Raw genomic sequence first — 27,727 nt, forward strand, 5'->3', positions numbered from 1 at the left:
TACTAAACACCTCCAAGGCAAGGCACCGATCATCTCCATCAACAAAACAATTGCGATGAAGTTATCTTAACATGGAATTGTGCGATGGAGTTATCTTCAGTAACATGGAATTGTGCGATGGAGTTATCTTCAGTAACATAGAATTGTGCGATGGAGTTATGTTCGAACATTAAACTAATTTTTCTTCAAATCCTAACACAAACCACTTTGTTGCCCCCCTGCTTTGAAAGGGGGAAAAGTAACACTAGACTGTAAAACTCTTTTTACCTACATCTTGCCTATGCCATATTACCGTCATCCATTCTAGATTTAAGCAAAATTCCATACCACCCGCAAACTTCTGCACGCGGACACACGAACATGGGGGGAGAGAGAGAGAGAGATGATAAACGGCTCTTTCTAATAACTGGTTAATTGCATTGGTTGGTTACAACTTGCAATATATTTTTCAGAAAGATATGAAGCCAACTTGGGTGCAACTGCTGCTTCTATTATTGGTAAACTACAAGGCGCTACTATGAAAGAACTAAAACTTGTACTCATGTGCAAAGTGCTGATCTACAGCACAGACTGGAAAATCATCTCCGCCAGTTCCTGCAACATTTTACACACAGCTAATGTCAGGTTTACTTGACACCATACGTATAAACTACTCGTAATATAAGATTACTCTACATTTAGAGCAAAGCCAGCAACAAATGCTTAAATATGTAATCACGTAACTATACTCAGCTTCGCTTGGCTTGTTTACACTGGGAGCAACAGAAATAGCATTGAGAGATATTAGCGTGTGTGTGACCGTGTGTGTTGAGAGGTGTTCCAGATAGTTGTTAAAACTAGTGTTTATTGTTCATTTTATCTCCCCTTTTGTCAGAGCCACAGTGGAGTCTTCTAAAGTTTCATTCTCTCATTTCAATCATCAAGTCAAGGATTTCTGTGATTTTAAAATTTTTGAAGCAGCTGTATTGCGGGCAGCCACAGTAAAAATTGAACGTCAATACTTTGAATTACCTGTTTAGCAGAAGGAACTTTGGGTTCTCCCCATTCCATGGCCGCCTTCTCAAGCATTTCAAAATCAGCCTTGCCAGCCTGTTGGAGCATGCGTGATTGCACTGTGTGTGTTAGACGCAAAAGAAGACATTTGAAAACAATAAAGAGAGAAGTGGTGCTAGAAAGCACATTACCTTTATTTGAGCCCCAATTTCAGAGTCAAAACTTTGATATCGCTTGCGAACAAGTTCAGCCAAAGAACCATCCTTTTTTTGTGACAAGAAAAACCATTTTAGTGGCACAATCATGATAAATTAAATAAATAAATCTTAAATGGAATAAAATTGGTAAGGAGGACATATATTACCGAAATCAGTTTGTCAACATTTCTTAGTCCACGGGCTAGGGTATCCATTCCGGCAATGTGAGCAATAAATATGTCCTCAACATCTGTGCTTTCCCTTCGCCTAAATGGATAAAAGCATAAAGTAAGTGTGTTCATCCTTCAAAACCATAAATAGTAAGAAAATTAACAAACTACATTAGATGCCCACAGAATTCAAACAGAAACCCACCTAACTTCTGTGAAATTTTACCATCTACCCTCAAATTTAATGATGTTCTCAGAAACTTCATTGCACCATTAAATCCGACAAAATAAACTACTGACATCATAAGAAGCCTTGTTTCAAAAGGAATTTTTTTGCTTTGTCTAATTTGATGACAAAACTTCAGTGATATTACCACATATTCATAGCTGATTTGACAGTGAAAGAAGACAATCATGAAATTACATTACTAGAGAAAAGGAAGCGAAAACCTCAACAAGGCAAAATGTTATTTTATGTTGAAAAAGAAAACCTAATCCATAAAATCACAAGCACTTGCCCAATGCACACAGAAAAAAAAAATAATAATAAAAAAAATAAAAAGGAGGCTGATAATGAAAGAAAGAAACTGACAATTTGGCATCAAAGTTGAAGCCTCCTGGTGCTAATCCTCCCTGTGATTGATAGAAAAACAATACAATAACCAGTTAAATAAATCCATCAACAGAAACAAGTTCTGGATACTTCTACGATTAAGTGAAGAAAAGCCAAAATTTCACATACATTTCTGACAACGCTGAGCATAACCAAGGTTGCTTCCCCTATATCCATTAGGAACTGATCTGTATCCCAGCCTGAAGTGGTGACAAAAGGTTTTCGTCAAAACTAAAATTGCAGGACACTTCTATGTCAAGTCTTTAACTGCAGATGAAAAGGTTACAAAATTCTGGGAAAGCAGATTTGCTATCAAGTAAATTCTTGGAAAGCAGGTTTGCTATGAAGTACCTATTTGAGGATCGCCAGTGTTCGCATCAATATTTCCCAGCAAACCATTGATTCTTGCAGTTTCAAGATCATGATGACAGCTGCAAAGCACAAAAGTGTAAAAATTTGTAAAGGAACAGATTCATTTATGCTCGAGTGTAATTATAAAGGGTACAAACATCTATTTGTTGTGGATCTTGTCAAATCTGATGGATGTTCAATTCACCAATAATAATCCAAGTTCATATCTCATTTTTAAATAGTCAAAATAAAATAGATTCATTCATTACAGTCTAAACCGTAATATAACTAAATATTCAATGGTGATTGATAAAATTATAACATTATCCTCATAATACATAAACTTTACTTGGTTCTTATATAGAATTCTGCTGACGGATAGCGTACTTTTCTTTTTTGGTACTTTGAAGGAGGAACTCTGATCTCATTTGAGATCGAATCCATCAATATTTGAGTTTGATTTGATTATAAATTTCATAAATAGGATGCACATTTCAACAGGTGGATGCAATTTTATTCCATTATTAGATTTCAATAAGGTCGGACTCAAATAATAGTCCATCTGTTTCCATCCCTGTGCATGGATCACCAGAGAATAAACTGAGAATTGGGAGACAGAACATTTCAAACCTGTGACCGGATAAGGTGGCATGGTTGCATTCAATGTTAAGTTTAAATTGTCCTGCAAATGAATAGGTCAACAAAGAGGTCAAGGATAACCAATTAACACTTAGTATTTGATGCATGATCATTTTTAATTACTTAGACAATATTCTTCAATAAACCGCTTTCAAAATAGGCCATCAATTCAGGATATGAACTGTTGAACTAGACTAACATTTGGGATGGTCAATAGCAAGATCCATGATAAAGGATACACAGAAAGATCAAAGCAAATGCACCTAATGACAGTTGGAAATGAAGGAAAATTTCACAATAGAATTTCAATTATAAATTGTTTGCCTCCAGTCAGAAGGGGGAAAAGGTCTTGTATTGCATCTCAACACTTAGCTTAAAAAAATTTAGACTTAGCTTGTATTATTTCAGACACAATTTTCCAATATTGTGCTTGTTAGATTGTAACTGCAGGGGCTATCACCCAAGGCTCTGAGGGTGCGAATGTTTAATTAGACCAAAAGAGGGGTGTATATGACTTATGGATATTAATTCTTATTTCAGTTACTTTTAAGTAGTTACGCTGACTGTGATTTGGATTTTAGTTCTTATCTGTTGCATTCATAAAAGTAAAGAGCAGAGACACCAATTTTTTACATGAAAACCCTAAACGAGGAAAAACCACGGGGACCTTATCCAGCCAGGAACAACAATCCACTATATGAGAATGAAGTAACTAATTTAATGCTTTACTCTATTAGAAACCTTAGTTACTTATTGACGAAGACTAAGAACTTTCCACTCAAGTCTCCAGGCCATCATCTGCTCTCTGTCAACAGACTTCGCTCCTCACGAATCTGCTCCTCCAATGGTTGTCCTTCCTTCTGCTCAAATTTCTTGAATTGGAATGCCTTGATACACTGAGGAATTCCTCCTTGATGAATACTCAATCACTTATGATGATTTCTAATAAAACCCTAGATTGAGCAGAAACACCAATTTCTTTATCACAAACAAGGATTTTCTTTCTGTAGATGATTAGAGGCTTAAAATCATACCATAGATGGACTATAACGTCATATTTATAGCCATGATAGTTAACTCACATGTTTTGGTAAGTTGGATGTGTAGATCCATTGCGCCAAAAAAAAAAAGTGGAACGAATTTGGGACAACTATGAGATATTAGACTGCACTCAGTTTGTTGGAATGTGATAATATGAGTGTAGGATCATTACTACTATGCTTGATTAAACAGACAAACAAGCTCATGAATATACCTATCTGCATTGTTAATATCTGGAGCACATGGGAATTTCAAGAAAGAGGTCAATCTGGAGAACTTAAAGGCCAAAACATCATCATCACTCACATATGTAAGCTAAATTGATGAAAGATTAATAGACCATGAGAGGAGTGAAACATGAATGTGATGATGATGATAGTTGACAGAAAGGGTTTATTCAGTTCTGCCACTTGCAGTTGAGTGAGGCAAGCGCACTCCAGAAACAGAGTGTCAAAACTATTTATATCTAGCACTCTAACGTTAAATAACATTATAAGGCTAAGTGGAACAACAAAGTAGAACCAACTAATCATCATTTGTTGTTCTACTGTACTTTTTGCAACTCACAACATTCAACCAATTGATCTGTATATATACATATATTTTTTTTTATGGCATCTTATTCAGTAACAGTGGCAAGGCTATCTCCCCATGCTGATATGTATGCAAATTCATGCATACACCCATAATAACACGGTATATCAACCTTTTTATGTTGCCCTATGGGACACCTCGTGCTATCATCTGCATTTCTCATATTTTCGTGATGGAAATCATAAATCATGTTTCGCTTGGGGATTATCATTAATTAACTAAAAAGAAAGTTGAAAATTTTCTTGATACTCAATTCATTGAGATATTAATTATCAATATAATTTCACATATTCACACAATATCAGTTTATTCTATACTATAAAAGACGAATTCATGGGAATGATTAGACACCTCACCACCCCCACTTCCCCCAGTTCTTCTTACGATTGAACTTTAAGCAATCAAAAGTGAACAGTTAACTGTTATCCATTCTTCTGAATTATTTTGCACACATGTAGAGGTAATTGTAATTGTCCCAATTATAATCTACAGGGGGACATTGAAAGTACACATGTTACTTCCCTGGGTATTTCAGCATGGAATGATTCAGAAGCAAATTGTAATTAACCATTTATTTAAATGCCTGAGTTTTTTTAACATCATTTCAAAAAATTCTACACTTTGGTAAGCCAAACCCTAAAAAAAAAAAAAAATACATTCATTAACATTGAGCTAATACAGAGAACTCTTTAACTGAAAGGAAGACGTTAAATTATAATGCTTGCTTTGCAAAGATACCAAAGTAAAGAACTTGAGGGATTTGGTAACGATGGAGTAAAACCTGGATAGGGTAAGCGCAAGTAGATTAGAGACTCGAGAGTATGAGAAAGTACCTATGAGGCCATATTTTCGCAAGAAATTAGCTGTTGTGGCAGCATCCCAGTCATACCTGATATCAATTGCAATTTAAGGCAGAGAATAATATGAGCCTAATTATCAAGAACAAGAAACAGGCAAGAACCATACTGGTGTTTGGTGGGTTCTTGAGGTTTGGGTTCAATAAGTAGTGTCCCTGCAAAGAACAAGAGGAGAAAAGAAGAAAGGGGGGGGTGGGTGTTGGAGAAAAGTCACTTCAAGTTTGGGAAAGTAATGAAAATAATAATAATTATGGAGACTAAAAGAAATCCAATTGCGAAAACAAATTACTCATATTATCTGTCCAAATAGATGGCAGATTGATAGCAGCAAAGCAATGTTTAGTTCTATAAAGTTATTTATTTTTCACACTACAATTCTATACTGCTAATAAATGGTGCATGACAAATTGAACATAGAAGTACCGTTGAATCCAATTTTCTTCTTGTAGGCAACAGCAGCTTCCATAAACCTTGCCTGTAAGTGGATAACCAGTTAATCAAATGTAAATTAAAGAGAAGAGAAAATAAAGAAAAACAATATTGAAGATGTTAGACAACAAATCACATGAAAATAAGAAACCTTGCTATACAGTTATCTTCTTGCAAAAATAAATTTTGAAAATTAAACAGTACTAATAAAGAGACAAGACTGTTCTCAAGAATACATGGGGAAATTTAAAATTTATTCTGTAATTCAGGGACTAAGAGAAGTAGCTGGTGAGCCTACCATATGATCAAGCTCTCTTTCCATATCTGTGTTTAAAAGGGTCTGATAACCCTCCCGACCACCCCAGAAAACATAATTTTCGCCCCCTAGATAATGCGTAACCTGTAGCATGTGCAAAATAGCAGACTTAGCATTTCATTGAAGTATTGACGTTAGAAGTGCTAGTTATGAATACATGAAACAACCCATCTTAGGTTTAAAGGATGCCAGCACAAGTCACCCACCTCCATGGCTTTCTTGACCTGCGCTGCGGCAAACGCATATACTCCTAATTCAGAGCTGTAATCAAAATGCCCAAGAATTATGAATCCTGACTAGAATGTGAGCGCAATAATCATATTCAAGTAGCAAAATAGAAATAGAAATAACTACCTAGTAGCACCACCATGCATGTAACGAGGATGCAAAAACAACTGAGCTGTGCCCCACAAGGGATGAATTTTGGTCCCCTGTACAGTAATAAGATATAATTGAGAAGAGAGGCAGGATAAAAAACATTAAAATTGATCAAGGTATAATATAATTAACATATGCACTTAAACCATTTATTGAAGAAAAATAAATTTGCATAGGAAATTTAGCCTTCAAAGAGAAGCAAACATTCTTGGTGCTCTCACATACAGCCATAGAGAATTAAGATGCATGAAGTCCTGCTTGAATATGTTGTAAATTGCCATTTGCCATTGTCATTGTAAAATTACCTGAAGCTCTTTGGCAAGCGCTACCACCTCATCCAAATTTGCATTAGTTTCCTGTGACGGACATAAAATACTACAATGAATTTATTCGTAATAAAATTAATAAACCTTAGAGACACAGTAGTTCCCATTATGAATTAAGGAATAAAGGACAAAAAACTACATTTTTACAACTTATGATGCTTATTTTAAGGTATTAAAAAATGCAAGGAACCATTTCCCTTCATGCACTTCCACTTGCAATTATCATTCTGAAAAATCAAACATGAAAATACAATAATATCTAATCTCTGCTCACCTTTAGGGTTTCACCATCTGGAGCAATATCCCTATCATGGAAGCACCACAGGTCAACTCCAAGCTTGTCTAAGAACTCAAAGTTAGCTCTCACTGTGTCAATTAATAAGAATAAGAAAAAGAAGTTAGTTCCAGCTGTATAACAGTCCGAACTAACTAAAGAAGAGTGCAGCTCTATAGATTGATATTACTCCTCCTCTTGGCCATAGCCAACGAATTGGTGCCATCTTCCCATGGCCAGTTCTTTGTAGGTGCACCAAATGGGTCACCTCCCATCCCACGAAATGTGTGCCAAAACGCAACACTGAATCTCATCCAATCCTATGGACAAAAATAATTTTGTTGGTGACAATCATCTCTCTTCAAATGCACATAAGAGAAAGAAAATAAAAAAACTAACCTTCATTTTTTTCCCAAGAATTTCTTCTTCAGCATTATACCATTTAAATGCAAGCGGGTTCTTGGTTTTAGGACCCTAAACATATATAAAATGATACAATTCCAGGCATAAGAATTGTATCGGAAAAATAAATAAATAAAAAAACCTGTGCATGCAAATGAACCAAATGCATTGTCTTGAAAACTTTCTGTTTATATCTTTCAAAGTATAAAGGTTTTGACTCTCTTACCTAGGGGTGGCAATTCGTGTCCATGGATCATAATCGTGTCGATGTGAGGGTATTATACTAAATAGATAAACCCAAACCCAACCCATTTAATAATCGTGTCAACAACCCTCAACACTAACCCAACCCGTTTATCAAGTTTATTAAAACAAGACATTTAATATTTAATCAAATACTAAATAATAGAATCATAAGGCATATGTTGAAATGACTTAATTATCCATAGTGATTAGGTTTAAATGGAGAACATATTACATAGGTAATATTCACGATTATAACATGTTGAGTTAAATGGGTCATAAACAAACCCCTCCCTTAACTCGACAAGATTAAGTAAAACTTAATCGCATCGATCCTTTTATGACCCAAACCCGTTTATGCAAAATCCAAACCTTTTTAACTCGTGTTGGTGCTAGTGTTTGCCACCCCTACTCTTACCTCATACTTAATTTTGGGGATACCAGGAAAAAATTCGCCTTTCCATTCATCAGAGTCACTATCCTTGCATTTACTACCCTCGTTAGCAGGACAGGTCGGTGGAGCCACAGCAATCTGAATGTAAAGTGTTTCAGCATATTAAAAAAGGAAATATCATACCAATGGAAGTTTAAATTAAAACAGAAAATTTGATTGAACTTCACAATATATATATATAATATGATAAAGTTAATTTATATATGTATTATGCAAAAGACCAAAAAGAGAACTTCTTACCACTGGAAAGGAGACCACGATTAAACAAAAAAGATATAGAAAGTAATTCCCCGCCTTCATTTTTTCCATCACATGCAAAATACCTCAACAAACCTACATTAGTAAAGGTACAAAAGATCATCAATCAGACAATCACTAGAGAAATGATATTCAACAGAATATATTAAATTCAATAACAATCATAGCCAAAAACAAGGGCTTGTAGAGAGGTCTTACGCTCCTCAGTCCTCAACACTGTTTTGGGCCATTCTAATAAGTTGAAATGAATCAAAAGAAATCTTGAAAATCAAAATCTTATAATTTTGGCTTTTATGGTACATGAACCTACAAGAACTAAGATACAAAAACTTTGGTTATTTTTCAAGTACAACGAACTATCTGAAAAATATATATCTGATATCAAGAGTTCCTTTTAATTTTAGAAGCACAAAAAATGTTTGACTGATACCACATATTGATGCTGAACATACTCTTGAGTCGAACTGAAACAGATGATCTAGATAATAACGAATATACATACATATGTATATAGATGTATATATGTGTATGAGAGAGAGAGAGAGAGAGAGAGAGAGAGAGAGCTTACAGATTGAATAGAATTGATCGCTGTGATGGGCTATGGCATTCAGAACAAAATCAGGCACTACCAAACTCTTATAAATACATGTATATGTAGCAGAGTTTAAAGGGGTTAATTTGGGGAAATTGATACTACTAATTTTATTCCAGAAGGGAAAATAAATTTTGGATAAGTATTACACGCCAGACGTGTCGGACTGAACCTCGACGGATTCTTATCCATTTTGCCCTGGATTTTTAAAGTACTGAGTAGTTTGTTGTCTGATAAAGGGTTAAATCTGTCATTCTAACGATAAAGTAGGAATCGGAGCGTTGTTCTAGGAGGAGAGGAAACAGTTTTTTTTTTATTAAAATGTTATGCAATTTATCAATATTTTGACTTTTTGAGTTATGATATACAGTGTAACAGTCCGTGCTGACTCAGGTGCTTTGACTTTTTCTAAGATTTTGTGAAGCAAAATCATGGTAAGGCACCAAATGATGGTGATGGGGCCTGATGGCGAATTTTTGTCATTTCGTATCAAAGGGAAAGTAAAGCCTATTTTTTTTTAATTAATATTAAAAGGAAAATTATGTTTACAGTGAAATACCCAAATGACAAAGCCGAGAATTCAAAAAATAAAATAAAAACAAATCGTTTATGAATTATTAAATCATTCTTATTTTTTTCAATTTTTTTTTCCTGTGTGTGTGTGTATATATATATATAAATATATATAGTTAACCATATTGTAAATAAACTATGAAATTTTTTTTATTTTTTTTTTACACATTAATTAAAATTCAAATTCTATAATTTTAATTCAATTAAAACTTAATCTCATAATATTACTTTAATTAAAACTTAATAATGATGAAAACTAAAGATTCCATCAACCTCAACACGCATATATATATATATATATATATATATATAAAAAGATAATTGTACAAAAAGATAAATAATGAAGGTTATATGCATGTATATATATACAAACGGAAAAGAAAATAAAGATGTTAGAATTTTAAAGGTTAATTTGGTCCTAAAATACTAAGTTTCAAAGTTTCATTAAAATTGAAAAAGTATATTAATTATATCTTTTATGATTGGTTTTTCAACCAATGTGAGACGCAATTGTCCTTCTACAAACTAATCATAAAAAGTATAATTAATGCATCTTTCCTATTTTCATAACTTTAAAACTTAACATTTTAGGACCAAATTAACCTTTACAACTTAACGTTTTTCTTTCCTGCCATGCATATATAATCTTTCTACTTTCATTTGTTACATTTATATTACCTTCCTTCTTTATTTTATTTTTTTTAATAGTTCTTAACTGTTTATTTATGTATATGTGTCACTCAATATTGTGTGAACGGAAAGAAGAAGAAAAAAAAAACTGATGTGAATAGATTATTTCCTTTCTTTTTTCTTTTTTTCAATTCTTTTCCTTTTATTTGTTTATATATATATATATATATATATATATATATATATATATAAACATATATAGTTAACCATATCGTATATGAATTATGAAACCATACTTATTTTTCTTTTACACATTAATTAAAACTCAATCTCATAATAGTACTTTAATTAAAACTTACTAATGATGAAAACTAAAGATTCTATCATCGTGCGCGCACATATATATTACCATATATATATATATATATATATATATATATATATATATAAAGACAATTGTACAAAAAGGTAAATAATGAAGGTTATATACATGTGTATATACAAACGGGAAAGAAAATAAAGAAGTTAGAATTTTAAAGGCTAATTTAGTCCTAAAATGTTAAATTTTAAAGTTTCATTAAAATAGAAAAAATATATTAATTATACCTTTTAATATTGGTTTTTCAACCAATGAGAAAGTAGTAGTGAGAAACGCAACTGTCCTTTTACATTCACATGCACACTGTAACTAGCAATCCTCTTACGTAGATCATACCTATTGATTAGTTTGAATTTACACTGTTTAATCCGTCTAAAAATATTTAGTTCCCTATAGCATTGTTGATGGGTGCATTCGATAAAGTTTTTGTTTCTGTTTTTGCAACCTCAGTAAAGTAGAAACATAAGTTTGTTTTCTTGATTGACAAGAAAAGGCAAAAATGACATTTTTGGCCTATTTGAAAAGTGTTATGATATTATTTTTTTTATATTAGTATTTAAATTTGGACTCATATCATATTTAGGACGGTTGATATTGGTTTAAAATAATTGATAATATATCATATTTTTTTGCCAAAACCCATATCACCAAATTGGTAATATTGTATGTTTTGGTACGATAGCAGTGGAAGTAAAACAAGTTTTGGAATTTTTCAAAACAAATTTTCTTTACCAAACATGGTTTTGATTTTTATCCAAAACACTCCTACAACAAAATGGTTGTTTTGGTATTGATCAAAAACATAATGCATAATACCAAAACATAAAGCATAAAACACAGCGCATGCCAAACAAGCCTTATTAACATTTGTTGTTGTCACAATTTTAAAAGCGAAAAAACAATAACATTGTTTAATAATACATATTTGTTACAAATGTACATAACATTTTAAAATTATTTTATATAATTTTTAATTTAATTCATTATTACCAAAAAGCGTTAAATATGTATGCAATTTAATTATTTAACAAGTATTAAAAATACCCAATACAGGATAATAAACTATAATTAATATTCAATTTAAAATCACAAATCCTAATAATACCCTATACATAAGTACAAAATAAGGTATATTAGGACCAAAAAAAAACTCTCACCAATTTTGTATATAAGTGTATGCATATGCATCATCTATACATTTATTATATAATATATTTAACATATACTATATTATAATAAATAAAAATGTTAAATAATATATTTCTAATATAATGTAGATATGGTATATAACAATATATTATATGTGTTGCATAATAATTTAATAATATTAGATAAAATAAATAATAAATAAATCATTTCTTTTGTCCCAAAAAATAATTTACAATATTATATAATATATTATATTTTTAAAATATATTTTTGTTAAATAAAAACTAATTAACACTGATATTTAATACAATATAATTATATATTAAAAATATAACTTTTATTAGTATCTAATATGTAGCCATTATTATGTAACATGAATAACATACCTTTTATTTGAAATGAACTACGTATATATAATAGTAATAATAGTGGAAACTTTTTTGCTCAATAGTGTCCAGAACATGAGAAACATATCTTTTTTTTATGTTTTCTCCTTTTTTCACAAAAATAAAAAAACGTTTTTTATTATAGAAAAACAAAAACATATTATTAAACATGATTTTTGTTTATGTTTTGCCCTTTTAGGGGCTGAAAACAGAAAACATATTACTAAAACTCACCTTTGTTTTTTTATTTTTTTTATTTTTTATTTTAAAGGGATGCAAGCAAGAAATGTCTACTATAGCATAATACGAAGTTGTGATTTATGCATTTAATCTCATTATTCATTATTTTTTTGAGGTGTGTTGGCGGGAAGAAGGCATGCTTCAAACATAAATTAGAGGACATCAAAGTTTTCAATTCAGAACATTGCCATAAACTGTGTAAAAGAGGGTAGGACAAATTCCCAGACTAGTTTACACAGAGGAAATAGAAGTTATCTCCAGGATTCTCGATCTAAAAACTAAAAGGGTAAAACTCCCTATCATATGTTAAACTAAAGCATATTTCCGAATTAAAATATAAAAAAATGCAATGATTTCTGTTTGTCGCTGTAGCAAATAACAATATTGGAGATCTTTTAAAATCAATGGTTTCAAAAAAAAAAAAAAAAAAAAAAAAGAGATCAACATGCTGTGCAATTTGAATCTGATGAAAACATCAACTTGGATGATTGCCATAAAGCTTTCAATTCAATGAATCTGATGATTACATGAAGTAGCAAATATTGAGACGAGTTTCATCAAAGCTTTCAAGCTAGTAGTAATGTTGCATGTTGCATGACCTTGATTTGTCAGGCTGCTTTGAAGACCAGGCAAGTCTTACCTATCAGCACCCGAGTTCATCAAACACGCAAGCTTCCTTCTTCCAATACAGAATATTTTCATAAACCTTTGTGTCAATTTGGGATAACGGAAAGCAAAATGCTTGTGTCCAAGCATACAATCAACGAAACCACAAGAAAAATGAAGCTTTTGCAGAGGATGTGACTCTATAGGTTGAAAGCTAAAAGATTGTCCCATGCTCTCCCGACAATGCAGGATATCGGATTCCCACCATTGTACGTGGCAAAAACTCAGGTAATTGAGGTAACGTCCACATGTCATAGAACTATCAAAATCTGCAGAGGAGCTGATCATGATTATGGATTTTGGATTACTTATTCCTAAATCAACCATAGTGACTAGTCTGTAAAAGTTATATCAGGTGCGCTGGAAGAAGAATTGAAAATAAAAGGGGCATTACCCAATTCTGGTTCCACTACAGCAAAGTCCCGGGGAGGAAGAATCAACTGATTCATCCAAAGAAACAAGAGCACAAGGAAGTCAGTGTCAACGGAAATTTTTTTTAAATAAACTGAATGGTGGTCTTAAACCTAATCTGAAATGTTGATCAAAGCACAAATTGCTAGTAAGGTCAACAACATTTTTCAATTATGCAGCTTAGGATAGAAAGATGACAACGATAAAAATAACCTGAATGACTATTCTTCCTCTTAGCTCTCATGTCTCTAAATTCGGCTCCAGAGAGGTTCTTGATGGTCCCTAAAAGAAGAAACATAAAGCACATTATATAGTAACCACAATCTGTGAATGTAATAACATAAGAGAAGATCAAAGAAATATTACATAAGGTTAGGATTTCACTCAACTGGTGTTGATTTGTTTTTGTTTGCTCAAACGATCTTGATAAGTAAACTAACACATTTGAGAAAAAAATATTTGATGAAGGAAGAAATTATTCAGGTATTCTACTTACTTTTTCATAGGCTATAGCTTATTTGTTTCATTATCCATGGCTTAGATTCATATTCAAGCATGCAACAGAACATAATTTCTCAAGGAAATCAAGGTAGTCTGTTGAGGCAGTTAGGCATAATTTGCTTTAAAAAGGACTTCCTAAACAAGTATCAACATGAAAGTTGACATCCACTAATCTTATGCCAAAGCAAATAATGCCTCAAATCACATTCCTATATATATAATCCAGTTCATAGCCATTCGAGATGGGCAAAGACCCTATCCTTTCTTAGTCAGTTGAAGGCCAACACAGTGATGTGATTAAAGCAAAGGATGCCAAATTTCTTCTCCTTAATTCTATATGTCCAATTTGGCCATCCACCCTTCCTTTTAGCACATTTAAAATTTCTTAACAGACATGTCACATAAGCCTGTCATTTGCCAATTAAATCAGTCTGATTATCACCAAACTAAGAGAGAATACCCAAAAAAAGATGGACAAGAAGAGAAACATAACTAATAAATGTAATACTCAAGACTATGGAAGAAGACTCAAACTATCTTAACCTACTGTAGTCTCCATATGGAATAGCAAAATTATATTTTTTAAACAGATTTGAAGACACCATCATTCTACATGTTATCCACAAAACTGAATACAAATATTGACTCTGCTGACTTGCACAAACCATCCTGCTATGTTATCTATCTATATGGCATGGGTGCCAAGCGCCAGGGTATGTTGCTCTACAGTCTCCGCAAGTCTCGGCATGAGGACAGACTATGATATGGATTAAAAATAAATTGTACAGATAACAAACAAAAATATAAGACTGGTGAAAGAACAAATAAATAAGAGTACTCATCGTCAAACGTAGAAGGCAAAACATGAGAGAGAGAGAGAGAGAGAGATCATTCTATTTTTATTTTAAAAAGTAATGGCATCCCATTTTAATTATTAATTCTCAAATGCCCAAGTCATGAAGTTATTCTTATGGGTAAGTAGTAGTGAGATATATATATATATTTCAAAATCTTAAAGTTAAAAGTATCAAATTTTAACAAACAACTCATGACTTGAGATGTATATGTTAAGTCATGATATGATAGCATTTCCTTGGCATGTGTCGCCCAAGAATCCGCTTCACATTACCTCATCTCGAGTCAAGGGGCAGATCAATAGGCTAAGAGTAATCATATGTATTTCCAAGTATTATATTAACAAGAAGGATTGTTGACTGGCGACTTTCTAAATATATCCCATAAATATTATATCGCAATACTGTCTGATGCCTATATATGAAACCATAGGCGACTGTAATGTATCAAGTTGTTTCATTCCGTCAAGTTCACAAAACAATAACTAATCTGTCTCCACTACTGAGAGCCCCAATCAATAAATGATATCTTATGCTCCAACAGGCACAATTAAAAACACTGAAGTCTGCAAAAACAAAATCCAACTTGATATACCTTTTTTCAAAAAAACAAAGCCCAAATTTTGGTTAATCAAGTTAGTGACTTTGTTTCTATGGAGACATTCCCATAGAAAAGGCCCTTCCAAAGACTGGTGTATGCTACTATCAACAGTGAGCACACGGTATTCTTTAGTAAAAGGCGTAAGAATAGTTTGCTTTGTGCTTACCGCGCGGCTGCATCAGTGTTAGTGACTTAATTGTTCTAAAATTTTAATTTTCAAGGTCACTTGCCAAAACAAAATAAATTGAAGCAAAAAGGAAAAAGGGTGACAAATATTTAATGGTAATCAAACATTTTAAAATTAACCAGTATGTTTCAATTAATAAAGGGTTCTGCTGACAAAATTGATTTTGATAGACCAACCCCAACAAAATAGTTGTGTCTGATCAACTGGGAACTCTTAAAGTTTGTGTGGTTTATTTCGAGGTAGACAATGCTCCATGAAGATTGCTCAAACGCACAGATTAGTCTTCCAACACACTGAAAAATTGATTGAAAATCAATAACAAAAAACAAGTGAACCTGATGAATTCTTATAGTAACTGCTGAATGTAATTCCACACAAACTTAAGGATATCTACTTTTAGATACACTGGTTAGCATTGGGCCCTCTTAAGATGGGCCACATCAAAATGTTACACAAAATATGCTAAAAATGATATATGTATGAAAATTTCGGCAAAAATCATTATGTTTCCAAATTTGGCATTATAACATACAGTGGTCATTATGTGTGACAATATACATGATAAACAAGGAACAAGTAATCTAACCCATCACCGGATTGCCCACTGCAAGACACCAATGTGTAGATAGTCACAAAAGAAAGTTATCTATCATGTGGAGAACCACATCAGCACCATCAGAGTTCATCCAATAGCTTTTCACCTGAATTTATGGAGAAGAAAGAAGGGAAAGGAAAAAGGAGAACAGGAAAAAAGTAAAGGAAAAATGTATAGCATGGTCAGTAACCTTCATCTTGCATGACAATAGCACAATACGTTTGGTACATAGGAAGGACAAACTAATATCAAATAAATTACCAGCAAGGTCTTGGTAATCATTCTAGAAAATGGTAATCATCCAAGGAGGCTCATGGAAAAACAGTAACTAATTGTTCTCACTTATCTAAGCGGAAAGGATTAGAAGTTCATTGAAAACTTAATAGATATGGAGACATACAATGGAGTCTCCACATTGAAAGGAATCCAAAGAAGAGACAGATAAATTTCCAATCAAAAACAGGATATATCTAATGTTGGAATTGATCCCCTAAGCATTCTGGTAAGTGCTTATGCACAACAATGGGAGAGACTGCTAAGATTTGAGTCAGTGTTGGCAAAATACCGTAGCAGATTGTTTGTAGCGTTGAGCAGATATTAGCACGAATCTTGTGTGGGTCTGCCTACCATGGAAAAACATTGATTGAAAGAAGATTAGAAGATGAAGATGGATTCTGTCCATTTATCAACTTGGATATTTCATCAAACTCAATCACATAAAAGTGAAAGAAACTTTTACAGACTTAGGGTTTTGGTTGATTAATTAATTAGTTGGACTACCCTGGATCCAGGTGATAGGTACTGTTAGGGCTGCAAATGCACAGAGTTGTTCATGCACAGCTCGGGCTCGTTCGTTAAGCAAATGAGCCGAGCTCGAGCTTGATTTTTAGGCCCATTTAGTAAATGAGCCAATCTCGAACAACATTGGGCTCAGCTCGTGAACATAAGCTCGTGTATGTTCGTGAACACAGGCTCATATAGGTTCATGAACACGTTCATAAATATAGGCTTGTATAGGTTCATGAACGTAAGCGCATAATCATGTTCATGAACACAGCCTCGTATAATCAAAACGATCATGAGCACAAGCTCAAATCAAGCCCGAACGGCTTTTGTTATTAAATGAGGCGAGCCCAAGCTTTTCAAAATAATGACGAGCCGAGCCCGAGATCAGCTTTCGAGCTCGTCATGATCCCAAGCTGAGCCCACAAACGAACGAGCCGAGCCCAAACATTCCCAAGCTTGGCTCGGTTCAGCTCAACTCAGTTCATTTCCAGCCCCAAGTAATGTTATAGCGGTCGTAACTAAGTGACATCCCACTCTATTAGCTATGCATTCAAAATAACTAATTGTTAAAGGTCCTAATCAAGGTAACCAATTTATATGGAGCAGAATGCTGGGTACTAAACAAGAACAATGCATCTAATATTGCTGAAGTAAAAAAGTGGAGATAGATGATATGGTAACTAGAAGAAATCGTGTTAATAATGAACATGTTAAAGAGAATTAAGAGTTTGCACTAAAGCAGAAGGAAATACTAATTAAAACACAAGGCAAGGGGCAAGGAGGTGGACCAATATTAAAATGAAATGGAGAATAAGAAAATACATTGAGAAATGAGATACAACAGGAGAAATAGCCTCTAGTAAAAACAAAAAAGTGTAGGAGAGGAGAATTCATGTGACTGACCTCATTCAACTTTAACCAAGGTAGGGATAATCAAGAGGATGATGAAGACTCATTTTTGGCTCAATAAGAAGATTTTGGCTTCACACGAGGGCGTGTCTCAGTGATATACATATTTAAGTTAAAATCTATCTCTATCACTGTAATGTTTCAGTGCAGGTGCTTGTTAACATTGAGCAGTAGTTCTATTTTTTAATATAAAGAATTTGAATATTGTACAAAAAAATGGAAAATATATTTTTTTTACAAAAAAAAGTGAAAACAAGAATAAATCCGCTCTCTTCCCCCCAAAATAAGATTGGAGTTGTAATCAGTAAGATGATGATGTATCTATACTTAATTCTTTTTTATAGTATAATTAGTTCTATTATTCTATTAATTTTTGTTTTCCATTGTACAAAGTGGATCTTTTATACCAAAAATTGTTTGTAACTAAATTAAAAATATCAAGGCAAGTCACTCAATAACCAGTTATATAGAATATGCAGTCTGCACCATAGGCCACAAAGGGAAAGTGATTATGCAGGTGCTAAGTCACCTTCCGCCATGTGGTATATGGTTAGATTTCCAACATATATTTTTGGGAGGCTGAAGTTCCATGTCTAGCCAAAAAAAAAAGAGCTAAAGCAACCCACATGATCGGTTATACGTGATATGTACCTTAGGCCATTCCCAAGTCTTGGCGTCTAAGATAGCATCCAAGAAACAATTATTCATGGGCATTTGAATAATTATGCATACATTTCATATTTTAAATGAAAAAATGATCATTATTTAGCAATTACTCTTCAAATAACTTACACATTGGCATCAAAAAAAAAAATTTAGCCCTTAATAAATTGTGCATAATGCAGTTCAAGAGGTGTAACATCTTTAAAAAGAGGAATGCACATTCTCAAATAAAGGGTGTCTCCGTATCATGATACCAAAAAATCTAAGAAAGTAGAAGTTTAAGTGTGTTAAAAATAAATTAAATGCAGTACATGCAACAATAAAACTGCCCAGTTTCAAGAGCTTGCCTGAATGGTACTGTGCGCAATATATCGTTGTCTACTTTTGTGAAAGCTAACATCAACACGATGCCAAGGTACTTGAGTGAGACCTCTAATCATCTCCTCTGCATATAAAAATAAAGTGATTATAAAAACCTGAAAAAGCAAAATTGTATTCCAAAGTATATGGAATAGAACAATGTTAACATGTATAAGAAGCCAGCTGCAATAATCATTTAGATTTTTACCAACAGAACCTCTTCAGGCTGCAATAATCATTTAGATTTATACCAACAGAACCTCTTCAGACAAGCCCAATAGATATTTCATCGATCAACAAGTTGACATTTTAGCACAGTAAATTGAAAACATTTTAAGATTGGCATCAGCTGGAGGTCACGATTATAAATGAAACTTAGGTAAATTGTGCAAGACCTTGAACTAATTAGGAAAGCCTCAGGCTAGAAACTGCCAATTGATTATTTTTTTCGCATTGCAACAGGGTACACCTTTCCATTAAACTATAATCCTTTTTAGATTATAATGAATGTTAATCCTTCTCCTCTGGCAAAGTTTTACCTTCTACTGATGAAAGCCATTCAATGTTTATGAGCATAGCTAAGTCATACATTGATTCACAAATACATTTATGTGCCAATGTTTCAGATTCTCAACTTCAGGTCGTATTAGTCACCCCAGATATTTAAAAACTTCAAAGTAAATATATGCACTAATAAGTAAACAAGGTGAAAACTTAAGTTTGATTCCGCAGAGGTAGCTCAAGGCTCAAACAAAATTACACAAATAAGAATAAAATTAACAAGAAAGAATATGTGTTAAGAAAAACATATCCTGTATCTGCTACATTTTATTTTCAATCTTATATCTTTTACTATTTCCTTATTGACAATTAATTTTACTTCCACATAAAAACAACATCTTCTGTTACTTAAGCTTGAAGGGAAAGGATCCCTTAGCAAAACATCATGCTCCACCATCTAACCAAATGGTTATATGTCAATCAAATTTCATCAAAAAAGCAATCGGGCAGATTTAATCAACATGAATATACTTCCTGAAGCAAATGAACTTTGACAAACCTTCCAAGTCTTTTGCTTGTTTTTCAACCATGGATATTGCTTTATTATGGATGTCTTCAGTAGTTTCTGGCTCTATATATACAATATGCGGGTACTTCTCATCCTTTACAAGAAGATTAGACTACAAAAGAGAACAACAAAGAATATTCACTGACGCTCTGCCTTTATAAGGGATGCATAACAGTGAACAGTCATGTGACACAGAGAAATGCATGAATGAGAAACAAACCAACCTTTGGAAGTTCATGTTGACGGCGGATTGATGATGTTCTCCACCCAACCACATCTTAAAAATCAGTAGAGTTAAGCATTGAATTACATAGAGGGTAAAAGAAAATGCAATGCTTGCACAAGAAACCAAAGTTCAAAAGCTAAATTGAGTGGAAAAAGGATACGGTCGTAATTTGCATTTGCATACGCTACACGACGCTTAAAAGAGCGTAAAGCAGACCTATACAGGTTATAAATGATGCTATTACCAAACAAGCAGAAATTAAAATTAAAATTTTTTAATATCTGCAGACAGTATATTGGAAAGAAAACAATACTAACATGAATTTTAGGTCATCAGAGTCATTAACCATCTGAAGGAGAAGGGGGGGTCTCCCATCATCATTGTCTGTAAGGAACAGATGCTTCCCGGATCTCCCAACAATCCAGTGTGCAGTTTGAGGAGCCCTTCTTTCCAAAAAAGGAAGGCCGCAAAGGAATGGCAGCTGTGGAAGTAAAAACAAGGTAAAGGACAACTGTTGAAATATGCTTGAAAGTATTAATGAAAATTTTTAAATGAAAATTTGAATAGCCTAAAACAGAAGGATTCTCAAAGTAAGAGTATAAGAATAATAGAAAGAATAACTTCCTAAAGCAGCACCAGGTTCTAAGGCATACAAATTTGGAACAATACACTAACTGAAATATGAGAACATGGATACCACAAAACCACAACTTAGTCTTTCGTAAGGACAGTCAATAATATTTTTTTCCCTTATGTTCATCATTCTCCAGAATCCATGCTATGATAGAAAAAAGCAATATGATTAAATTAAAATCTAACAACTAAAATACAAAAGAAGGCATCACAGATGCCACAAAAAAATTGAAAATTAATATAGAACTCAAATTAAAAAAAAAAAAAAAAAAGTATATATAAGCACAACTGATCTACCTGTTTATGTCCCCTTGAACCAAGATGTGGTGTCGCAAATGTTATAAAATTCATAGGTTCCAGTCCAGCAACTCTACCATCATAATGATGCTTAAGATCTCGCTTTGAATTATTTAAATGCTCTCCACACGAGTAGCTCCCAGTAAGATCTGAGGATCCCATTTTGGGAAAATTTTCATACAGTACCCCAATAGCATACCTTGCAACAAGGCCACCCAAAGAGTGTGCCACAAAGGAGATCTTCTGCACCTCAGGCCAACGCTTGACAACGGCCAACACCTGCACAGAAAAAGTAGATAAGTGTTTAAATTTGTATCCATAGTAAGAAATTGAAAATAAATCGATAGCCAAGTCTAAGGGAGTGAATGATAATCAAAGCATGCCAAGAAATATGAGGATAAAAAAATACTAATGTGGAATACCTCTTCAGCTAGCCTCTCACCCATCCTGTCTACACCATCAAAAGTCAATCTTGAACTATTGCACTCACTGCCTGCTCATAAAAATCAAGTCAAAGACAATTTCCGTAGCATGTCAACCGACAAAAGTAAAGAAAAAAGAACAACATAAAGATGTATGACTGAATTGGCAGCCAGAGAGTTGATTAAATGCAAACAACAAAAGGGAGCGACAAGTCAGAGAATTAAATAATTTAAGGATGAATTATTTCAATTACGTGATCAAGAAATCTAAAGAAGAAATGAACCATAGCACAAAGGCCAATAATCCATCAGAAAAAGGGCTATATGCAAACATGAGTAAGAAAAGGAAGGGAAATCCTAAGAAGATCAGCCTGTCAAGGAAACATAAAGAAGAAATATCCCTAACCGAAAACTATGCCCGCAACAAAGACAAGGACAATAGTTTGCTGATTGTCTAGGGTATATAGCAATAGGATGCATGCAACCTTGCAGTCATGTAAACACAAATAACTTTACCAATATTCATTTAAATACAACAACTTACATTGATAAGGCACTTAAATTTCAAGGACATAGATGCATACGTACACATCACACATACGTGAATGTTTAAATGTTAAGCATCTTCCCAGCTACACCTACACAGGGATCTTGAACCAAAAAGGGACATGTAGGGCAGAAAATTTTATGGAAAATGTATTTTTGTATGAGAAAAAGATAACACGTGTTTTTACCTTTCAAAAAAAAAAAAAAAAAAGATTACACATGTTTCTAATAAGCCCCCAACACGATTGGCCAGAATCATCAAATGCATGCGAAAGTACTGCAAGCAAAGAAGAGCACTTACAATGAACAATAACTTTATCAGGAAGCCTTTCAACAAACTGCTTAGCAGCATATCTCCAATCTGCAGCACTGGGGAAATGGTACGAGTACATAAATAACATTCATGCAGACCCATTACTAAATTGTATAAGAAGTGATTTCACTACCAAATCAAATTTATATTTAATATTTCGATGAGTTGCAAAACTAGGAAATTCAAAACCATAATTCAGCATAAAAGAAAAATTAGAAGTAAACCACAAGCACTAATAAAATAAATTGAGAGTCAACGAAGAAGAGCAGACTATTTGCAGAAAATGTTGAAGGGATGAGCATCAAGAAGATAAACGGAAAAGAAAATATGAATGAAGCATGGCTTTAAGTTTAAGATAGGGAACAGAAAATGAGGCTTTAAAAAAAAAAAAAAAAAGGTAATAAGAGAAAACAGAATCTACAGTATCTCCACATGCAGTTGAGTTAATCTATATTACCTAGTATATATCTTGCACAAACAGTTTACTAGGAGGAGAGGACTAGAGCCAGACCTAACCTTTTGCATTTTTTTTCCCAAAAAAGTGGCTGCTCCATTACCCGAATTTGCAATCTCACGCTTATCAAGTCAGTCTGAGTTTATACCATTGCACCAGAAAGTGATATTTCAAATACAACAAATTGCCTTCACTTTTCAGGAGAAGATTTCTCAAATGAAAAAAAAAAAAAAAATTATATATATATATGTGTGTGTGTGTGATTATGAAGCCCTTTTTATATATAATGGTTATAAATCTAGAACAATGTAATAGGATGACCATTGACCTAGTATGTGTTCCATGATTTTTTATTTCATGTGTTCAAAAATTATAATATTTGATATCATAGCCAATTGTGAAATAAGAAAATGGACCAAGTATGTGTCCATCCTAAGTTTAACTTTCTCCTTTTCCTTTTCTTTTCCTAAAAGAGAGATTGTTATCAAAGCTAACCTAAGTCATCATCATCCTTGCCTTTTTGCCTTTTTTCCATATGAATTGGGTCGGCAAAAGATAACCTGAGTGACGCAAAATAATCATATATGACGGATCCAGCAGATATAAAGAAAAAGAAGAAGATAAAAGAAAAGCCCTGATGACAAGACTAATCAAGCAAACACCTTGCAAAAGAAGAATGTGGTAAAACAATTCCAGAAAATCAGTTCAACAACAAATGCAGAACACTTTGTTGATCTCAAGAATCACATTCTCCAAGAGCCCAAAACTAAAGCTCTTCTTATCATTGCATAACACCAAATACATAGAACCTGTTTTTATCTCCTCGCAAACTTCCTATACCAACTTGCATAAGTCTCCCACGCTGCTCTAGATTACAAGCGAGCACTATTTTTTATCAAAAGGTGACAAATGAACCATAAAACACACCCTCCCTCAATGCCATGTGAAAAACTAATGAATTAATCACTTGGATAAAATGGCTTTAGTGTCTAGAAATAACCAATATAAAAAATAGAAATAACAGAAGTGATCACCATAACTCCTGCAAACAACAATGCAAAACAGGAAGATCTGCTTTTACATATTTTGTTTGCACATACGCTACTAAAGTGGGAGCACTTCACCACTTTCCTTGAACTTTCAATTTTCAAAATCTTTCTGATGCAGCTGCTTTGAAGCTGGTCAAATCTGTTTGCAAGGGAACTCATTTCTGCCCTGCCCAACTAAAATTCCATAAAACGCTTGTCCTCAAACCTACACCTCTTAAACATTCTCTGGTCCTGCTAAAACCCTAGAAGCCACCATCATCTTTTCGCTCTTTAATCTATTGGATTCTTGAATTTCTACCCATTACTTACATTTTATTTCTTTGTTTCCTTCATGAAACTTAGTATTGAACCATATTCCAATCCATCTTCATATCTACTGTCGCACCCTGAACACCAGGATCTGAAAATGCAATGCTCTTTTAGGCCCTTGGACTGTGATAAAATTATTTAACAACCTCTAAATATCCAAGAACAGTAACGATATGCAAAGAAATAGTTTTAAAAGCCATCACATAGTTTGCAGTCCATAAATTCCAAAAAATAAAAATGCCAAACACAATATATTCAATAATTTGCTAACCTGGTAATCATCCTAATAAAAATAAAGCCAATATCAGTTACAAATTATCCAAAGTAAAATGACAAATGACATCATGATCAGTCTTCTAAATGTACATAAATTTAAAACCTACTTTGGTATCTCCTAAATATTCGAAACCCTTGTTGTGCTTTTCCTAACATCAATACTATAATATTATACTGAATTGCTACATTATAATACTAAAGACATGTGTCTCAGAATATTTAAGAAGTACCAGACCCATGTTAAAAATAAATAAAATTATTTTCAGATTAATGTTTAGAAAGTAATAACATGTATGTGCAAGTATTTGAGGAAAGTGGAGAACGCAGAGAATTATCAACTCAATGGCCATTTTCAAAAGGGATTAAACAATGACTATGGTCAGTGAGAGATTTCTGGTCCAAAATGCATCAAGATGTGAATCAACTAGTGATAAGTTGTTGAATATGTCATTGAGATTAGTAATGAACTCATTAAAAAATAAATAAGTATATGCACAAGTCATATATGTTAGAACAAAAACCTAAAGAGTTGAAACCCATTTTCAGTGCAACATCTCTCTTTATCCTGTTGTGGACCACTTTGAGTTTGACATTTAATACAAATTTCTCAAAATACTTCAAGGCATTAATGAGTAATGACACAGATTATTGTCATTTCTCTAATCCTGTTTAATGACAACTCTATCTTATTCCAAACAAAGGCCAAACAAGTTCCCAACAACCCAAATGTATAACAACATTGCATAACACATGAGTTGCAATAAACACAAAAAATTCGGGAAATTAGAAAACTATACATCTTAAACATGTAATTAATTTCATTTTATTACACTAGTTTATGTTCATAAACAATCTTACCTCCCAATAATCCCATTAACCATGATTATAAGGTGCTCGGGGCGAACCTTTGACTCTGCCGAGGCCACATCGAATCCATCTTCGTCGTGGTTGACGGATTCAACCCCCTTCATTGACCGAACCATGAAGCAACCTCTGCTCAATTTTCGAATCAGTTCCATCTCGTTACTCTTCCGATCCAGTGATACCTTATATTGTTTGGCGCCAAGTTCCGATCCAAACCCTAGATCGGAACGGACCACTGAACCGGAATAATAGCGTACAGTGATGAGTTTTGTGAAAGCATTAGAGGGTGCGAACAGAGAATTCGCGACGGCAATCATGCGTGGCGTATTTAGTAAGCGTGAATCATGGAGATTTTAGAGAGAGAAAGAGAGGAAATTCGAGAGAAGTGTGAAGATGAACGAACGATTGAAGAAAATGAATCAACCTTCCTGAAAGAACAATTGATAAAGGAAAAAGGAATGTAAATTATTGTTACTGCAGTGGATGCTTATGAGAGATGAATATATGTGTGTAATAACACACATATGATATGATATACCATACATACAATATACATACACTACTAGGGACTCCCTAGTAGGGAGTTGACAAAGACACAGTAATGGAGGCGCGGGAATTACAGTTGTACAGGATACGCATATGCTGGTGGTTGATTATATTGGTAGGAGTTTCTGTTTTGATTATTTCGTTTCAACTATTGTTTCATACAATCATTTTTCTTTCTAAAAATACATCTATTTCATGATTTATTTATTTTCTTCAAATCTATTTCATGAAATTAAAGTAGTAAAAAGTAAAATCTACCCTTTTTCCTATTTTTATCTTATTCCCACAAATAACATGATGTCACTTTTGTTTTGTTTTTAAATTGGATCTTTAATTTAAATTTTAAAAGATAAAAATGTACAACTACTCCACTCCACTCTTAATCACGAGTATGTTAAATCAAAATCTATTTTAGTATGCACTTTTTATTTCGATAATTAAAATTAATAACTCGTAATGATTGATAGTTGACAATTCCAATCTTTTTTAGCATCAAACTTCAAAGTATGTTCTACTTTATATAACAATTTAACAATCTATTAAAGAATAATTATAATTTAAACCAAATTGTTTTATTCAGAGTTTAATTTTTTTATTTTTCAAACTATGTTAATAACAATAGAACATATATGTTACGCACGTGTATAACTATTACAAATCAATGAAATGAAAAAGAAATATGTATAAATTACCAATTATTAGTTCAATTTTATATCTATAAATTATCAGCCAGATCAATCTTAATAATTCTATGTATTTTGTATTTTATTTTTTAATGAAACAAAACCGAATAATTAACCCTCAAAATTGAACCAAAATGTATCATTTCAATATGGTCAGCGGTTTGAACAAATCCATCTACACTTTTGGTGGGAACAAGGCTGTGGAGTGGAGGATGTTGTGGCCGGTGGCCGGTGGCACGAGATCAATGTTATCAGCATTCAGCTCTACTGTAATTTGTTAGAAGACAAATCCAAATTGGTAACAATTAGAACAAAGTAATTTAAACTTTTTTTTTTTCTTTCTGTGAACCTATTGTAAAATTTTCATAATTCATTTATTTTAAAATCTGAGTCACTGAGTCACAAAATAGACAAAACTGTTTTAATACAATTTGAGGCCTAAGATGAAAAATATACATTAATAAATGAGACTTGTGTTCCATGATAATTCATTTATAACAAGTTCACAACATGAGAACTGAAAAATTGTATTTCAAATAAGAAATAAAAATAATAATTATGAGACAATAGAAAACTCATTAATATAATATTTTTTTAATTTTTATAATACTATAATTATTTTTTTTAATAAAATTTTAACTTTTTTGGAACTTTTTTACTACTACTTTTGGTACTCACTCCTTATTAGTCTATTTTTGTACGGTTTTGTCAATAAACATTTTACATGTTTTTATTTGGCTGCTTTTGTGATAATGTTTCTTTTCTGGTATAGGTCGTGTCATCTTCTACAGAGGTTAATGAAAGGAAAAGTTGTACACTAGTTTGGCTCCGTCTGACCTAAGTAGGGTTGATTTGGGTTGATATGTCAATGGGAATTATTTTCTCGTCCCATGTTTGGAATCATCGACACTTTGAATTTTAAATTAAATAAAATTTAATTCAAACTTTATACTTAATTTTTTCGAATTTCAAATCTAATACATCGATTTAGTACTTCCAAATTGTTTAGAATATTATAACACT

At 32.9% G+C, this 27,727-nt stretch overlaps 2 protein-coding genes and 1 non-coding gene across 12 annotated transcripts; all 3 read right to left on the minus strand.

Moving 5' to 3' along the window:
* Window positions 1–383: 383 nt before the first annotated feature.
* On the minus strand, window positions 384–9,313 carry LOC132279226 (xylose isomerase-like). 2 transcript variants are annotated; one of them, XM_059781151.1, is made up of 21 exons: window positions 9,104–9,313; window positions 8,518–8,610; window positions 8,242–8,355; window positions 7,578–7,652; window positions 7,369–7,498; window positions 7,179–7,270; window positions 6,884–6,934; window positions 6,555–6,631; window positions 6,407–6,461; window positions 6,183–6,284; window positions 5,879–5,930; window positions 5,565–5,610; window positions 5,432–5,487; window positions 2,955–3,006; window positions 2,325–2,404; window positions 2,103–2,173; window positions 1,953–1,993; window positions 1,358–1,457; window positions 1,185–1,256; window positions 1,012–1,089; window positions 384–594 (listed from the first exon to the last, which is right to left on the minus strand). In XM_059781151.1, the coding sequence occupies exons 2-21, from the start codon at window positions 8,584–8,586 to the stop codon at window positions 559–561; spliced, it is 1,449 nt and encodes a 482-aa protein (XP_059637134.1). In that variant the 5' UTR covers window positions 8,587–8,610; window positions 9,104–9,313; the 3' UTR covers window positions 384–558. The 2 variants fall into 2 exon arrangements, with proteins under 2 accessions (XP_059637134.1, XP_059637135.1); XM_059781152.1 differs by lacking the exon at window positions 9,104–9,313 and adding an exon at window positions 8,734–8,850.
* Window positions 9,314–12,948: 3,635 nt separating this feature from the next.
* On the minus strand, window positions 12,949–26,104 carry LOC132279227 (uncharacterized). 9 transcript variants are annotated; one of them, XR_009471260.1, is made up of 14 exons: window positions 25,470–26,103; window positions 22,512–22,579; window positions 21,665–21,735; window positions 21,243–21,521; window positions 20,630–20,793; window positions 20,473–20,528; window positions 20,311–20,363; window positions 20,078–20,198; window positions 19,005–19,102; window positions 16,865–16,918; window positions 16,291–16,405; window positions 13,775–13,843; window positions 13,545–13,590; window positions 12,949–13,419 (listed from the first exon to the last, which is right to left on the minus strand). XR_009471260.1 is itself a non-coding variant. In XM_059781154.1 (12 exons), exons 1-11 carry the CDS (start codon window positions 25,790–25,792, stop codon window positions 16,334–16,336), a joined length of 1,359 nt encoding a protein of 452 aa, XP_059637137.1. In that variant the 5' UTR covers window positions 25,793–26,103; the 3' UTR covers window positions 12,949–13,843; window positions 16,291–16,333. The 9 variants fall into 9 exon arrangements, 1 of the variants encoding a protein (XP_059637137.1); XR_009471262.1 differs by having other exon boundaries at window positions 12,949–13,430; XR_009471263.1 differs by having other exon boundaries at window positions 12,949–13,590; window positions 16,263–16,405; window positions 25,470–26,104.
* On the minus strand, window positions 15,578–15,692 carry LOC132280259 (U5 spliceosomal RNA). The gene has a single exon (XR_009471527.1). It is a non-coding gene; the product is annotated as a U5 spliceosomal RNA (small nuclear RNA).
* Window positions 26,105–27,727: the final 1,623 nt, after the last annotated feature.

The sequence above is a fragment of the Cornus florida genome, unplaced genomic scaffold, assembly GCF_030987335.1.
Source record: "Cornus florida cultivar Cherokee Brave unplaced genomic scaffold, ASM3098733v1 CherokeeBrave_3.0.0_Hap2_Chr10, whole genome shotgun sequence".
NCBI classification, from domain to species: Eukaryota; Viridiplantae; Streptophyta; class Magnoliopsida; order Cornales; family Cornaceae; genus Cornus; species Cornus florida.

What these genes read in the sequence shown, in the direction of transcription:
- LOC132279226 (XM_059781151.1), bottom strand. Translation starts at nt 8,586, where the DNA reads ATGGAAAAAATGAAGGCGGGGAATTACTTTCTATATCTTTTTTGTTTA. An exon ending in GGCTATGGCCAAGAGGAGGA is followed by an intron (nt 7,271 to 7,368) that starts GTAATATCAATC and finishes TAATTGACACAG; the next exon opens with TGAGAGCTAACTTTGAGTTC. An exon ending in GCCACCTTATCCGGTCACAG is followed by an intron (nt 2,405 to 2,954) that starts GTTTGAAATGTT and finishes TGTGCTTTGCAG; the next exon opens with CTGTCATCATGATCTTGAAA.
- LOC132279227 (XM_059781154.1), bottom strand. Translation starts at nt 25,792, where the DNA reads ATGATTGCCGTCGCGAATTCTCTGTTCGCACCCTCTAATGCTTTCACA. An exon ending in GTTCAAGGGGACATAAACAG is followed by an intron (nt 20,794 to 21,242) that starts GTAGATCAGTTG and finishes TTACTTCCACAG; the next exon opens with CTGCCATTCCTTTGCGGCCT. An exon ending in GTCAACATGAACTTCCAAAG is followed by an intron (nt 20,199 to 20,310) that starts GTTGGTTTGTTT and finishes TCTCTTTTGTAG; the next exon opens with TCTAATCTTCTTGTAAAGGA.